Below are 15,979 nucleotides of genomic sequence, written 5' to 3'. Positions count from 1 at the left end.
CATTTATTTGAAATTTCTGCCCTGTCAAACAACACTCGATGTTTTTCTTGGACTTTTAAAACTAATTTACGGTGTGTTTCTATAAACTGGCATAAACAATCTAAATAAAAAGCAGGGTCATGCAGATGTAAAATTCCTTTCTGTGTTTGCTCAGTATAATTTACTAAACTGTCAGCAAGTCTCAGCATCTGAGTCAGAGCTCTGCGGATGCCTCATAATCCCTATTTTAACCCCTCTGCCAGCCTCGCAGTCCTTCATCTTAGCCATCAGCATTGGACGGGACTTTCAAGAGCACACACATTCTGCCCCTTCAGCGTCCAGGGAAATACCTGTTGAGCGATGGGTGCCACTCTCTTTGCACAACCCCACTGGCCCAACAGCACTGCCATCGACTGCTGGCTCAGACAGCCAGACACTGGGACTGAAGACTGAACCCAGATCTCTAGCAAGGCAGTACAAGGCACTGGGGTGGCATTGGGTCACCTGCTGGTTGGCCTGAATTGCTAATCACATTTATAGTCAGGGCCTGCCTGTGTTTTGCAATGCCCTATGCAGGCTCCTAGCCAGGGAGCCTATCTAGCCCCTTCCCCTCCAAACACAGGGTTCCACCAATATCTTTGCACCTGTGACAGACCTCTGATAGCCTGCTGCCCTCTCCTGACACTCCTCAGGCTGTGGGGAATCACAAGCACACTGTCTCTCTCATTCTCGACTGTGAAATTTTGACAGCTGATGACCCCTTTTTGTGGGCCAGGAAATAGGACTGAAGCGTAACTTTCCAAGTTGGGGAGGGATCAATTAGGAAATTCCTTTTCCACCTTTGCCTGTTACACCTGGGCTGAGGTGGGATCATGGCTGGAACAGGGTATGGGACTGTGGCTTGCAGGTTAGGCACAAGAGTATGTCACATCCTGTGCTAATGAATAGGCTATACAGACTTCTGTTTAGGATTCTGTCCCTGAGATCAAACCTGTGTTTTTCAGAGCTGGTTTTTCCTTTCCTTAAAAGGTTCCCTGGTAACTAATAAAGGTAGACACTGCATCTTCTCACACCCACACTGAAATTCTTGAATGCCTCTGTCTAGCTGGCCCTGCGCAGGATCATTTCAGAGCAAATTTGAATAGCGGCCCTACACTTGAGCCTTTTTTTTACTATAAAGACAGCTAGCACTGCTTGAGCTGATGTGCTACACACTCTAATCAGTACAAGGATATACAATACATACACGGACAGCAGCAGGTTTTTAAAAAGTTACCAGAATCATACTTGATTTATACAGCCCCCATCCCAAGTATACAGGCAGAGTACAGCATGCTTCGAAAGGGAATCAGGTCACCCAACACTAAGCAAAGCCATCTTTGAGGTGGAGCACACGTGTCAGCCTACATCCATAACATCACACAACAGTTATTTAGGAGGGGATGTGAAGAATGACATACTCAAGAGGTTCCGTCTGGATAGAGGGTATGAGCGAAGGCATCGGCAGACGGTCATTCTCAAGAACACAGGGAATGCTTTAAAAAACCTAGCTCATACGTATTTCCAGTCAGGCTGTTCCTCCTCTCTTATATTTTAATAGCTCCTACATTCTAAGGCCAGAGGGGACCATTATTATCATCTAGTCTGACCTACTGCATAACCCAGATCAGATCATTTCACCCAGGAACTGCTGCATCAAACCCATAAAAATTTTATTGGCAATTGAACCTTTAAGCTCAACAGTACAACTATAAAGAGAGTAAATTTTAGCAGGGAAAGTAGACATAGATAACTGTTTATGTAAGTATGGTACTGCTTACCCTAAGTGATCCATTGGAATGCTTAGCAATATTTGATGTTATAGATGACTACTTTAATTGGGATACCAATATTAAATAAGAAAGCAATGTCCAAAGTAATACCTTTGATTTGCCTTTTTACTAGGGAACACATCAAGGAATATTGATTAACCTTAGTTTGGTATCGGACAGAATTGTGTGTGAGAGGTTCTCTCTCCTTTCAGAGATTCATGAACATTTTCTGAAATGCTTTTATGTTAAAATAAGCTGTCTGGAAACCTCTCAGATTTCACAGTTAAATCTCCACGGTAACTGATCGTGATTATCTTATATTTCAGAAGTAGTAATTTGTGAACCTATCTTGTAAATATCTTTTTCCACCTCCAAAATCCATACTGAGTTCTGTGATTGCCAATCTGAAATATTCCTTAATTAGAATTGGTTCAGTTCCCCCCAACTCCCATTTACTAAGTATTTTCATTTGTTACTTACCTCATTGCCTGACAGATGGTACATTCTTGCTTCTTGAAGCAGAGGGAAGACATCAGGACACTGTCTAATGAGTTGATCGGCTTCAACTGTCTCTACAAAATACCAAGGGTCCAGAAGCGGTAGCCGGACATTCTCAAGAACGTAGGGTAGGAGAGGAAACCGTTCAGACTCTTTGTATCGAACCCAGTTCATAACAGTCTCAAAAACCTGTGCCTCTTCAGTGACATAGAGGTCATCGCTCTTTAGCGTGTTGTAGAGAACGTCACCGGGGATCTCCAGAAATTCCTCACAGTGCAGCACTTGAGCGAAGTTCTGGATAATGTAGCTCTGGACTTGCTGCTTCAGATTCTCCAGAGAATGAGTGTCGGCCAGCCTCAGAATCCCAACACAGTTTTCCGGATGGAGGGCTTCGGTGAGGAAACTGGCACAAGCATCCACCATCCGCAGAAACTACAGACACAAGAGGCATGTAAGGTACTGTGTAGTTATTTTATATTTGTATTGTGGTAGCATGGGGGAGCCCCAGTTAAGGGCCAGGCCCCCCTTGTGATAGACACTGGACAAACACAAAACGAAGAGAGATCCTTGCCCTCAAGAGCTTACAATCTGAGTATAAAACACTAGATAATATCCAGATACAGACAGACCGATGAGCACAAGGAAAGAATGAGACAATACAGTAGGACAAACAGCGGTCTCAGGGAGCGCACCAGCAGCCTAACCAATGTCCAGTTTTTTTTGTAGGTATCATAACAAAGGAGACTTTTAAGGAGGATAATCAAAGGTAGCATATATGGCCCTCAGCACCACAGAATCTGAGCACCTAATAGTCATGAGTGGAGTTTATTCCCACAACACTTTTGTGATGTAGGGAAGTATTTATCCCTACATTTATATTGTATACCCCAATTTATATTGTGGTTGGGGAACTGAGGCACAGAGTAGATTAAGTGACTTGCCCAAGTCACACAGGGAGTCTGTGGCTCACCCAGGAATTAAACCTGAGTCTCATGAGTGCCAGTCCAGGGCCCTATCCATTAGACCATTCTTCCTGCCCTTATCATTGTTTATTTACTTGGTGAGAATGCTTGGTAAGCAGCTAATGATTTAAATCAGGCACAGACATTACAGCTTGGACCTATGAGATACAAAAATTGGTGTTTAGGGACTAGTGTTCTGAAGTGCTGAGTGCAGACAATGCCAGTTAAAGCTGGTGGGAACTGCTGGTGCTCACCACCTCTGAAAATCCAGGCCCATCACGTATGTAAGGCCTTACCAAAGGAAGTGAGTTTGAAGGGAGATTTAAATGGACAGAAGGTGACCAACTGGCTCACAAGGAGAGGGAGAGAACTCCAGGCATTGGTAGTGGCATAAGAGAAGGATATAAATGGGGCTTCTGAATCGGGGAGGTGCAGATGGACCTGTGAGAGTAACACATCCTGTGCTGATCCTGTTCTGTCACTTTTGTGGTGGTTTGGTGATGAGGCCATCAAATTAAACGTCCCTTCGGACTACAGCCAGGATCTGGGTGGAGGAAGCCATACAGTCTTTGAACTTTATTTGACAGTGTTTCATGAGACATTAAAAAAATGTCTGCAGTGGGACTGATTCTGATCTCAGTTACACCCATGGAGTACATAAAAACATAAAGAACGGCCATATTGGGTACGACTAAAGGTCCATCTAGCCCAGTATCCTGTCCTCTGACAGTGGCAAATGCCAGGTGCCCCAGAGGAATGAACAGACAGGTTATCATCAAGTGATCCATCCCCTGTCACCCATTCCCAGCTTCTGGCAAACAGAGGCTAGGGACACCATCCCTGCCCATCCTGGCTAATAGCCATTGATGGACCTATCTATAAATGTATCTAGTTCTTTTTGAACCCTGTTATAGTCTTGGCCGTCACAACATCCTCTGGCAAAGAGTTCCACAGGTTGACTGTGCGTTGTGTGAAGAAATACTTCCTTTTGTTTGTTTTTAACCTGCTGCCTATTCATTTCATTTGGTGACCCCGAGTTGCTCTGTTATGAAGAAGTAAATAACACTTTCTTATTTACCACCATCTGACCCATTATTCTGAAACTGCTGTTTGTTTTACAGCAGTACTTTCATATGGGCTTCCTCTCCTACCTGGCTTCAGCTCTGTTTTAACCATGCAAGAATCACTGTAATTTAAAGGGACACTGTCAAATTGAAGAGTAAATCCCAGGTTCCGAGAGATCGCCCATTAAATAATATGCCCTGAATTTTTTTTTAATTGAAAAAAATGTGTCGGGGGTTTCTCTGCTCCCCTGCTGATGTCCCGAAGGGTCTTTTCAGGGAGGCAAAAATAGATGGGGCCAAAGAGCAACCCTAGCAGATGTTCCTCAGGCCCCAACCTTCCCCAGCACAACTTGTGCCTGCCTGATCAACAGCAGCACCACCATCACTGAAGGCATGTCTACACCTAAAATGCTACAGTTCGTCACTGTAGACACCACAGTGATGGGAGGGGTTCTCCCACTGCTGTAGTGAATCCACCTCCCTGAGAGGTGGCAACTAGGTTGACAGAAGAATTCTTCCATCAACTGAGCGCTGTCTACACCGGGGGTTAAGCTGCATCTCTCAGGGGGTGTGGATTTTTCAGTGTACGTTTTCAGTGTAGACCAGCTCTGAGTTCCTCCTAGGATCTTCACAGTCTTAGAGAGTGGAAACATTTGTCTTGCGCTGCCCCAGCCCCACACGCCGGTTGCTCCCTTTGCAGGAGGCTGGGGGAAGAAGAGCGGGTCTCCTCATCTCCCCCACCACCCCCAAATTTTAATTGCTTCCTCTCCCCATCCAGGAATAAAGAAGGCTCCCTGCTCCACCCTGTCTCCATTGCTCTCCAGCCACAAGCAGAGGTCTGGGAAGTAAAGAAGGGGGTTCTCCCAGTCACCACCTTCCCTGGCTCCTGTTGCTCCATGCAGCGGTCCCAAGAGAAGGAGTCACCTTCCTGATCCTAAGCTCAGAAATAGTAGCAGCTCTGCTGCTTTGTTACTGGCAAAAACCTCCACTTGGGCTGTGTTTACACTAGACTTTTGTGAGAGATTCCCCACCATTGCTGCCACCAGTTCCTCTCCGCCTGTTGGAGAGTTAGTGTGGTCGAGCTTCCCAGGGCTGCAGGCATTTCTAGCCCCTTGGCTCAGAGCAGGTCTAGATGACGTGGGGGTGGAAATGCAGGTGGCCACCAACACCCTGCCTACATTAGTACTCCCACCATTGCTGCCTTGCAGGGAAACTTTTGTCTAATAGTCCTAGTGGGGGGAGGTCTTGCTAGGCCAGTGGAAGAGCAAGCTTGTGAACTCCCTTCTCAGCCCCGAGTGAGCATGATGTCATCTTGCTGGTGGATGAGACAGGAAGCGAGACTAAACATCAGCAAAACAGTGACCTTGACTTACAAAATGGGCTGTCAAAGGCACAGAGTAGACGCCCTGAGGAAAACACTAACCTCTAAGTGTTGTCATTTCAACAGATTTAAAAAACATCAGACAGAAATACGATTTTCTAGTTGACATTTTAAATGTCCCTTTAAATCAAAAGGATAATTCAGTAAATAAAGCATCAGAACTGCTATGACGGATGCCTTTTGACTTTTGCTAATTATCATTACATTAGGGCCCCAATCCTGTTAATCTCCGTATCCACTGACTATGATGTGAGCAAGATTAGTCTCCAGGTGATTAGCTCAACAAATGGACAACCCTTTCTGAGCACAAGTGATTGCAAATAACCCTCATGCTTTGCTTTTTCTTGCCTAGCTGATTTAAAAGGGAAGTAGCACCCTGGTATTTAACATCGTTCTGATAAAGAATGAGTGCAGAAAAGATAAATAAAAGGAGATACTATGAATAATTCAAAGTAGTGTCCTCATTTTTTTTCTATTTAATGGCAATAGATTGGCCATTTTAACTTTATTGTTCTCCATTGTAGGGAGCGTTTTATAACTGCAATTGAAAGAGAAAGAGAAGTGAAACACAGTAAACCCACCTTTAAATGGCATCGTATTTAGATTTGTTTAAGTAATCAGGGCAGAATTTTCTGGGCAGACCTGTATCCTGTTGACATATGTAGACTGTTTACTAAAGTTGAAAAATTACAGGCATTGGTCACAGATATCTGGTTCCTGTTTTGCATTTACATGTGGTCAAGAGATTGGAGAAACGCAACTGACTAATGAACAGGGCTACATTAAAAATCAAAATTCTGTGGTTGTTGCTACAGCTTTTGTTCTAAAAATGTCAGCAGTGTGCCATGACGCCACTCTAGAGGTCTATAGCTTCAGTGTTACCTTGTCTGTCCCAGGGCTATTGAATTTCTCCATTGGCCTATCACTGTCTATTAATACTAATACTTTCCACTTACAGTAGTGCTTTCCTCCAAAGATCTCAAAGCACTTTGCAAATACTGATTAACCCTCACAGCCTCCCCTGCTTTCTACCTCCCAACGGGCAGGTAAGTATTATCCCCATTTTACAGATGGGAGAAACCGAGGTACAAAGAGGATGAGTGACTTGCCCAAGATTACTCATCAAGTCACTCATACGGCTGGGAAAGAACCTAGAACTCCTGACTCCCCAGCCTGTGGGCTAACCACTGAACTATGCTCAGTCTATTTATACATAGCCTATTAAGTGTAACGTACATATGCACACAAGTGCACAAAAGCGATGTCAATAGGATGGTCTATATTTTGGGCCTAAAAGGCTCATGTGTGGGTGGAGAGCACTGTTAATTATACAGTGTGGTTGCATCTATTGACAGAAGGTTGCAGAAGTGTGTGGTGCATATAGGGAAAGCAAATCACACACAAGGAATGGAGACAACTGTAAATCTTCAACAGGTCAAAATTATTTCAACCAGGATTGCCTCCTCCCCATTGCTCCAAACCCTGCCATCTGGATTTTGCACCTTCACTTAAGCCTTAATTTAAAAGAAAAATCCCACAAAACATCAATTTCCACATTCTTGGGGACACTGTAGTTCCCCAAGGCTAAGTGGGTACCCAGGGTAATCAGGAGGACCACCCTCAGCCACCTCTGCCCTCGGAGATACGGTTGTTTTCTTTGCTTCTGCACAGCAGCAGCTTCTCTGACAGCTCCCTGACCACCTCTTAGCTGTTCCGTTGGGAGCAGAAAGGACACCTGCTCCCAGCCCTTCTAACAGAGAGGTGTGATGCCTGCTGGGTACAGTGAGGGGCAGGGAGAGGCTGGCAGGGGCCCTAAGATCAATGCTCAGGGAGATTGGGTGACGAGGAGCTTTCTATCACAGCACAGAGGGGCAGCCGAGGCTCTGATAGCAACACACAGATAAAACTACCAGCTGCTCATAGTCCTGTACTTTGCGGTGAGATAAGGGGTAGGGCCTGGGACAGACTTGGAGGGCGAAGAGGCTGTTGGGGGGCTGGGACAATACCAAAAGAGAGACAAAAGCAACACATTGTGTTAACTCTTATACAGAACTGGAGTATTCTCCAGTCCAGCACCCATCAGTGTACGTTAGTGCTGCAGCAGGTTTGCAGGATGTAGCAGAATTTCTTCTAAAGGCCAGTGCCAGGACTGATACTGTCCGTTAAACTTTCTAGTTTGGAACTGAGGATATTACAGCGTTGTCAATTCTCAGGATTTTACCACAAGTCTCAGGATATTTGGTGTTTTACTTAAAGCCCCTTAAACTTTCATTTTAAAAAAAAGTGTCCTCAAGGTTTCAGAGTAAAACCTGAAAACTGACCCTGAGAGATCAAAAAAACAGAAGAAGAATAAAAATAGCCCAGAATTTTTTTAAAATGTTCTGAGTTTGTAATGCTTGGGGTTTGCAATACTGGAATGCTGAAAACATCTATGGGCCATTCCACTCAGGCCATGGGGTTGCGGGGAAGAGAGAGAGGGATGAGAAGTAAAAATTGCCTTTTACTAAAATTAAATTACCTTTTGCTGTGTGGAGGTACTTTCCTAACAAGCACACCTCTCCAGAGTAAATACCAGCTCCTATTATTCTAAAGGTAATTGGTTAATCTCAGGACACATTTGTGAGATTCATAGATTTTAAGGACAGAAGGGACCATTTTGATCATCTAGACTGACCTGCTGAATAATGCAGCCCATTTATAGATCCATCTGCATCATGATTAGAATGTAGTCCCACTAAGGCAGGGCAAACTTTTTGGCCTGACCACACATCGGGTTTCCAAAATTGTATGGAGAGCCGGTTAGGGGAGGCTGTGTCTCCCCATACAGCCAGGCGTGGCCCGACCCCTGCCTGCTATCTGACACTCTCCTCCCCCCCCCCCCCCACTGGCTGCTTCTCACGCCCTGACGGCTCCCCTGGGACTCCTGCCCCATCCAACTCCACCTGTCCCCTGACGGCCCCCCAGGGTCTCCTACCCCATCCATCACCCCCTGCTCCCTTTCCCCTGACCACTCCTGGACCCCCCACCCGTGCCTGCCCCCTGCCGCCCCATCCAACCTCCTCTCATTCCTGACTTGCCCCCCGGGACCCTTGCCCCATCCAACCACACCTTCTCGCTGTCCCCTGACCACCCCCGGAACCCCTGCCCCGATTGCCCCCTGCCGCCCCATCCAACCCCCCCTCTCCTTCCTGACTGCCCCCCGGGACCCCTGCCCCGCCCAACCCCCCTGTTCCCTGCCCTCTGACCACTCCGACCCCTATTCACACCCCTGCCCCCTGATCACCCCCTCGAACTCCCCTCTATCCACCCTACCCCCTTACCGCGCTGCCTGGAGCACCGGTGGGTGGCTGGCGACACTACACCCACACCACCCAGAGCACCGGGTCAGGCCGCGGCTCTGCAACTGCACTGCCAGCCTCCCAAAGCGTTGCACCGGCGCCAGGACACTGAGGCTGCGGGGAAGGGGGGACAGTGGGGGAGGCGCCGCAGGTTAGCCTCCTGGGCCAGGAGCTCAGGGCCCACGGGCCGTAGTTTGCCCACCTCTGCACTAAGGGTATAATACCATGAGCTTTCAGGCAGCAAAATGGTCCATTAGTACAGAGCCCAGCACAATGGTCCTGGTCCATGGCTGGGGCTCCTAGATGCGACCGTAATACAAATAAATAATATGAAAGCCGAAGATCTCTAACGGGTGTGACAAATCAAAGAAGTGTGTAGCGCTTTGATCATGTGTGCTGAATTGTAGCGTCCTGGAAGCAATGACTGAAACAATGTGTTTCCATTAGTCCATGTGCTGAAGGTGCTTTTTCACTAACCTGAAAAAGGCTGGCAGCTTCTAAGACTTTCTGTACGTTTTGCTTTGTGATCAGCACCTGGCTTGTGTAAGTGTAGTCCAACAGCATCTGCATGGTTGTTGCATCAACTCCTTGAATGATGATTTTTTCTTCATACTTCTCTTTTAAATCATTGCAGAACATGGCCCTGAAACAACAGCTGTTCATTGGTTACCCAAGAAGGATCACGCATTCTGAAAAAAATGTAGCTACCAGGTTTGAACCTACCAGTATCAATATGTTCTATCAATGCAGGATCCTTCTGATTGCTTTGTATGTACACAATTAATATTGTAGCAAAACTACAAAGAAAATTCTTTGTCAATTATTTTCATACCATTGTAGTGCTAGATTTTAAAATATATATTTGCCTGGTTATACAATGGAGCCCAGTTCAGAGAATATCTGATGATAAAAGCATAGAGCTGCTAAAGGGTCACACTCTCTATTCTGTAAAATGAAACATACAGTCTGCAGAAATAGACTGAAGCTTTTTTAAATAGACACTTGATTCAGGAGTAAACTTCTTAAAATAATGGCCTGCCAGTGCATCAGAAGATGAAATGAAATGGGCAGAATAGATCTGTTAAATCATAATGGTAATGATGATAATTCTTTATCTACGCTCACCAAAACACTTCACAAACATCAAGGGCTAAATTGTGCCTGGTCCAGAAGGAGAGGACACAAGGAACTTCGTCATCTTCCATCCCTGGGAGAGGGACAGGCAACGAGTTAAAGGGCTGTGGAATGGAGGTGGGCCCATGGAACTAAGGAGGCAGGTTTGTCATTGGGCCAGTGAACTGGCCTCTGCACTAGAGGTGTGGACTCAGTGGGCAGCAGGTGTCAGGTGGGAGCCCCATTGATAGCTGCTGTAATCAGCCTCACTCTCCAGCACTAAACCCCAGTCTCATTGATAACTCTGCCTCACTCTAACTTCCCATCATATAGTTCCAAACACATATACTGTTACCCCCCAGGGAGTAACAATCATGGAGTTTGTTGTGGAGTTGAGAAGTCTGTGTGTTTGGATATAAGGGTATGTGGACAGTAATGAATCTGAATTGTGGCTGGCTTGGCTATTAGTATTGCCTTAAATGGCAATTTCCTTAGGTCACTGATGTTATGTTTGAAGGGAAAGACACTTGTACAATCTCAATCCTTAGAGTATTTTGTGAGGGATATAAGCCACAGAATTACCTAAGAGCCATCTAGATGCGCTTTGCTTCCTCATCACTGTTTGATGATACATTTATCTTCCTTTAATTTTTTAATCCATCTTTTATTTTTGAGCCTCTCCTCCAGCAATTTTCTTCTGTAGCGTGAATTTACTACCAGTGAATGGTTTCTCACTCCCGTGTAATTCTGGTTTATGGACCTTAAATACCTGCTGATTATCCTGATCTTGATCACTGAGTTCAGATATCATTTAGAGGCCATGTGCCAGATTCCAGAGAAGATGCAATAAGTAGAAGATATGAAGATGCAGTAAGATTAGAAGTACCAGACCCTGCTTTTGCCTAGAGCCAGAGGAAAACATGTGTGAGTCTCAAATGTAATTCTATCTGCTGTTAACCCTGAATGCCAAATCTTTCTAGATTAGTGAGGATTACAGACAGTGCAATGTTAGGAGGACAGTGTGTCATGAGAAGTGAATAATTGTCTTGCGGGCCAAAGTCTTCAAGCCAGAAAAGGTGTATGTTTCCAGGGGCATAACGAACATAGATTATCTATCGCTCTGTAAAACCCTAGTGGAGACAAGGCACTGTAGTTTTTACCTCAAAGTACCTAGGTGAGGTGAGCCACAGGCAGGGCCTATGCTGTTGACCTCTCCTAGATACATTGCAGTAAAAGTGACTAGCACCTTGTCTCCACTGGGATTTTACAGCAAGGTAGTCAACCCACGTTAGTTATTCTGCTGTGTATGGCAGGGAAGACACAGCCTTTGAGCAGAAGGCTTGGGCAGATATGATATTGTAAGGAATGGCCACGTTCTCATTTTCACTGCACCGACATCACAGCTATTTAGCATTTTTCTGTTCACTGATTTCTACTATGGTCCAATCTTTCTCCCATTGAAGTCAATGGCAAAACAGCCATTAATGTCAACAGGAGCTGGAATTAGGCTCTCATTACATCTATATTTTTCACTCTGTCATTCTATAGCAGGGTGCTGCACTCTGGTGAGACTAAATCTGGGGTGTTCCAAGCAGGCAGGCATTTGAGAACAAAAGCACCCAGCACACACTACAGAGAGAGGAGTTCTGTACAAAAAGGTAAAGAATTAAGGGGCACATACTGCACGTGTGGGTGGTGGAAATGCTTCTCATGTGAGTGAGAAACTGGCTGTTGTCCTTGGATGCAGCTGTTCTGTGCCCTCACTCCTTTATCTCATAGATCTGTGACTGCGGTCTTGTGGTAAGTTCATGGCCCTGATAGTCAGGGGAGACACAGCTCTGATCTCACGTACATCATCATAATGAAACTGGAGTAACTCAGTGGAGTTACAGTGGCTTTCCACTCCCATAGGTGAGTTCAGGATCTTGCTTTTGGATTCTTGCCCCAGCTGTGACACTGACTCACTGATCTTGGACAAGTTGCTGCACCTTTCTAATCTTTAAAATGGAGGTGATAATACTTCCCCCATCTGCCTCATGAGGGAGGTGGGCAGGAGACTTGTTCACTGTGTGTGATGTGTGCTGAGACCCTGAGCTGAAAGGCACTGGGCAAAACCACATCACTCCTCCCTGAAAGTCATGGCCAGAGGGGGAGGGGGCGGGGAGGAAGGGTTGTAACTAAAGGACTGCTGGCCTTTCCTACAGCACTCCTACTGTGGCCAGTCTCTCCCTGCTTGACTAACAGGAAGGGAGATATATTCCCAGGCAACTCTGCCTCCCCCTCACTTGCAGGGTCCATTGTAGCCCCAGGGCAGTAACTTCCACTGGGCCTGGGTAGGGATGAAGAGAGGAAGTTCAGGATCCATAGATAGTTTGAGATTCCTGTCTGCTTTGGAGGTTCCAGCTGCGGAGCTCCTGCTCCTCACCCCCTTCCATAGCATCGTCTTCAGGCTCTTCGGCATGGGTCAGGCTGGTGCAGAACTCCCCTCTGTGGGATTGAAGGGCTAACTTATACCTCAGGATTTGCCTCATAATTACATGGCGGGGGGGGGGGGCGTGATTGTAGGTATTTGTATATCTGTGTGCATGTATAGATACCGCAGATGTACATATGCAGGAGAAGCGGCACTTTCTTTGATTGAGCACATGATTTAAAATCAGAACACCTGGATTCTAACCCCCACCATGGTCCTGATTTTCTGTGTCCTTGGCCAAGTCACTTAACACCAAATTTTCAGAAGTGGCCACTAAGGAAGGATGCCTCTCTTTTCTGGTGCCCAACCCAGTGAGCCATCAGAGGCCTGACTTCCAGAGTTGCTGAGCCCCTCTCAGAAGTAAATGGAGCCGTAGGACTAGTGACATGCTGTGACAGTTACAGGAAGGCATGCAGCAACTCACTTGCATGCCTGAGGCTGTCCAAAATGGCATCCTCCATGTGGCATGGCCTCACGCGAATACGGTGCGTGCTAGGTCATGTGATGCAAAGGATGCCATTTTGTTCTACAAAATGGTGTCCTCCATGGGGGCCAGACAGAAACATCCTGCAGGCTACCAGCTAGAGAATGCACTCCTGACTGGGAATGCAGGGCATACCTGACAGACATGGACAGCACGCCACTGCTTCGGACTCAAATTGTCAAAAATGGGTGTCTAAAGTAAAGCTTCCAAGTCCAAATTTAAATACCCAGGAAATGGGAACTGCAGTCTGCCCAGCAATTTTGAATATCAAACCACTTAGGTGCCTAAATTTGGATTTGCAAGTGTAAGATTAAGCACCCATGTTCAAAAACCTTGGCAAATTTTGGGCTCCCCCAACTACTGAGTGCTTCTGAAAATGTTGACCTTAACCTCTGTGGACCTCTTTCTTCACTACCACGTGCAAATCAGGTGTAAAATGCTACTCTTCTGATTTGGTGCCCTCTTTGCATCATTAACTTTGCGCAGCAGTAGTGCAGAATTAAGGCATGTTTCAGGATACAGGACTCCATCAGAAGCATTATGTTATGTATGCTCTTCAATAATAACTGAGGAAGGACTGAAGGTTGATACCTCTGCCTGGCCTATGCTCAACTCCTGTTTAAAATGTGAATTTAGTATTAATTATTTATATTATGTTAGCACCCAAAATGTGCTAGGCCCTGTACAGACCTAAAGACCCCAATTCAGCATGACAAATCAGTGAAATCCCAGAATAGGAATAATTCTGGGATCTATTTGTTCCCTGCAGACATTCAACATCCAATGAACCCTTGTGAGATACATCAACAAAGGCCTCATGGGCTTTTAGTTTCTTTGGGTATTTGTCGCTGCTCTTAACATGACAGCACCCGGTCAGTATCCACCCTCTTTTCATTGGGTCATCTTGTGAAATATCCCAAAGGGGTGAGGGGGCATCATAGACCCAAGGGGCATTTCATCCTCCCAGAGTCCTTGGCCAACAGCAGGTGACTGGTTGACAGCAATCAGCTGTGTTCTATGCTGACAGCCGCTCGTGTTGCACTGGGGATCCCTCTGGCTGGAGGGATCTGTTGTCCCCCGATAACACATAATACTTCTTAACAGTTAACCATTTTTTCAGTTACATTATTTTAATTCATATTTTAATTCTTTGTTTATTTTCCCTTTTCCATATGGCCCTACTGTGAGAAACACTGGGGCACTGCTTTTAGCTGCATGAGTTTCACATGTAAATATTATTTTGTATTAGCTTTAGTATCAGATCCCTAAAATAGCACTTCTGTTATGATCTCTGTGAGTAAAATTTACTAAGCCTCCATGAAACTGGCACTTCCTACTCATATCACAAATGATCGTAGATTTGTTTCCCTCCAGTTTCCATTGTAGTCAGTCAAGAGGCCATCTCAACAGTTTAAAAAAAAAATTCTCAGTCATGCAAATGTGAAGGTCTAAATGATGATGGAAAAGGTGTGATATCCAATACTATGTTTCTCCACAGGTCTCAAATTTGTTTCTTTCAGTGAGTAGCGTAAAGTGGGCAGTTCACTGTGGTTTTAAAAGAACTAAAGGTGGAGTCTTTGTTTTTTAAAAAATTCTTCCACATAGGGGGTTTCCATCTCTCAACTGATTTTACAGTAATCCTGGAAAAGACAGGATATAGGACACACATCTTCTTTCCTTCTCAATGGGTTTACAGAATGTGTGCTCTACTGCATAGTAATAGTGGGGTGGGGGGAAAAGACAACTTCCAGAAATGAAGTCACACTAAAATAAAACTACCCCATGATCGCAGTGAATCTTCCTCTTTGCCTGATACATGGCCACATTCAATGAGGGGTAACCACCAACAATGGTCAGAATATATGGCTGATTTTATTTTTCCATCGCTTCACCTGCCAACTGTTTTCTTTCCGTCTGTCTGTCTCAAGTACACGTGACAAATGTTGATACATAAAAATCCAGTGTTTGACACTGTTGCTTTCCTAGTTTAAGGCTCCAACTATCAAAGGAGGTAAAGGAGTTAGGGGTCCAAAACCAACTGAAAGTCAGTAGGAGCTGGGCACCCAACGTTAGGCTCCTTGGAAATTCCCAGCCTAAATGTATTGAGTGAAAAAGGCTTTTGTTTTTAAAACTGCCTTACCTGAAATAATTGCTTGCTGCAGCAAGGACCACACGGTGGCAAGAGAATTCCATGCTGTCCACACACAGGATGACGTCTGTAAGAGAGTTTTCCAGCCTGAGGTTCTCCAGGCCATTCTGAAGCACCATAGAGAGCCCAGTGTCATCAAACTTAACCTTGTCACCACTTGAGACTTCCACAAGTTCCCCCATCTTCCTGGAGCACTCATTGTCCAAAGAGACCAAAGGTTCTTCAGAACTTTTCTCCACCATGTCCCCCATGTTTAAACCAGCACCGTGTCATTCCGTTGGGGCTTCGCTCTAAAAGAGTTCCTAAGCTTCAGATGAGTTACACTGCCGAAGTTAAGCGGATTTCCTGTCCAGGGCTCTCCGCTTATCTACAGCTGTCACACACACATAACAGGAAGCCTTGCACTTTCTCATCCTGTTAACACAAACAAAGGCTGTGGAGGGGGGAAGGTTCTGTGAATTTCAGGCAATATCGACATGCTTAGAAAAGGCTTAAGATGCTTCTGAATGTGAGAAGATTACAAGTGATGGGGAAGACCTCTCTCCATCCTGAAACTGGCCCTTTATTATTATCCGGATCTACTTATCCAAAATGAAAGATGCACTTTATGGATACAAGGTCCCATCCACTGGCAGTGAGTGCTGTCAGTGTGAAACTTCTGTTGTCAGACCGAAATTCTCACTTTTACAATTATACAATTTATCATTTTAAATGCTAATACCTGAGC

The 15,979-nt window shown here is 45.4% G+C and overlaps 1 protein-coding gene across 2 annotated transcripts in view; it reads right to left on the bottom strand.

Moving 5' to 3' along the window:
• Positions 1-15,516, bottom strand: part of KLHL6 (kelch like family member 6) — a 30,772-nt gene extending 15,256 nt beyond the window's left edge. For both annotated transcript variants that reach the window (XM_077826997.1, XM_077826998.1), the window contains exons 1-3: positions 15,244-15,516; positions 9,511-9,676; positions 2,271-2,720 (exon numbers count right to left, since the gene is read on the bottom strand). In XM_077826997.1, coding sequence (XP_077683123.1) covers positions 2,271-2,720; positions 9,511-9,676; positions 15,244-15,503 — 876 coding nt within the window. In that variant the 5' untranslated portion in view covers positions 15,504-15,516. The remainder of the gene's footprint in view (positions 1-2,270; positions 2,721-9,510; positions 9,677-15,243) is intronic.
• Between the last annotated feature and the right edge of the window lie 463 nt (positions 15,517-15,979).

Source organism: Eretmochelys imbricata, chromosome 9, assembly GCF_965152235.1.
Source record: "Eretmochelys imbricata isolate rEreImb1 chromosome 9, rEreImb1.hap1, whole genome shotgun sequence".
Taxonomy (NCBI): Eukaryota; Metazoa; Chordata; order Testudines; family Cheloniidae; genus Eretmochelys; species Eretmochelys imbricata.
This window is presented reverse-complemented; position numbering and strand designations above follow the sequence as displayed.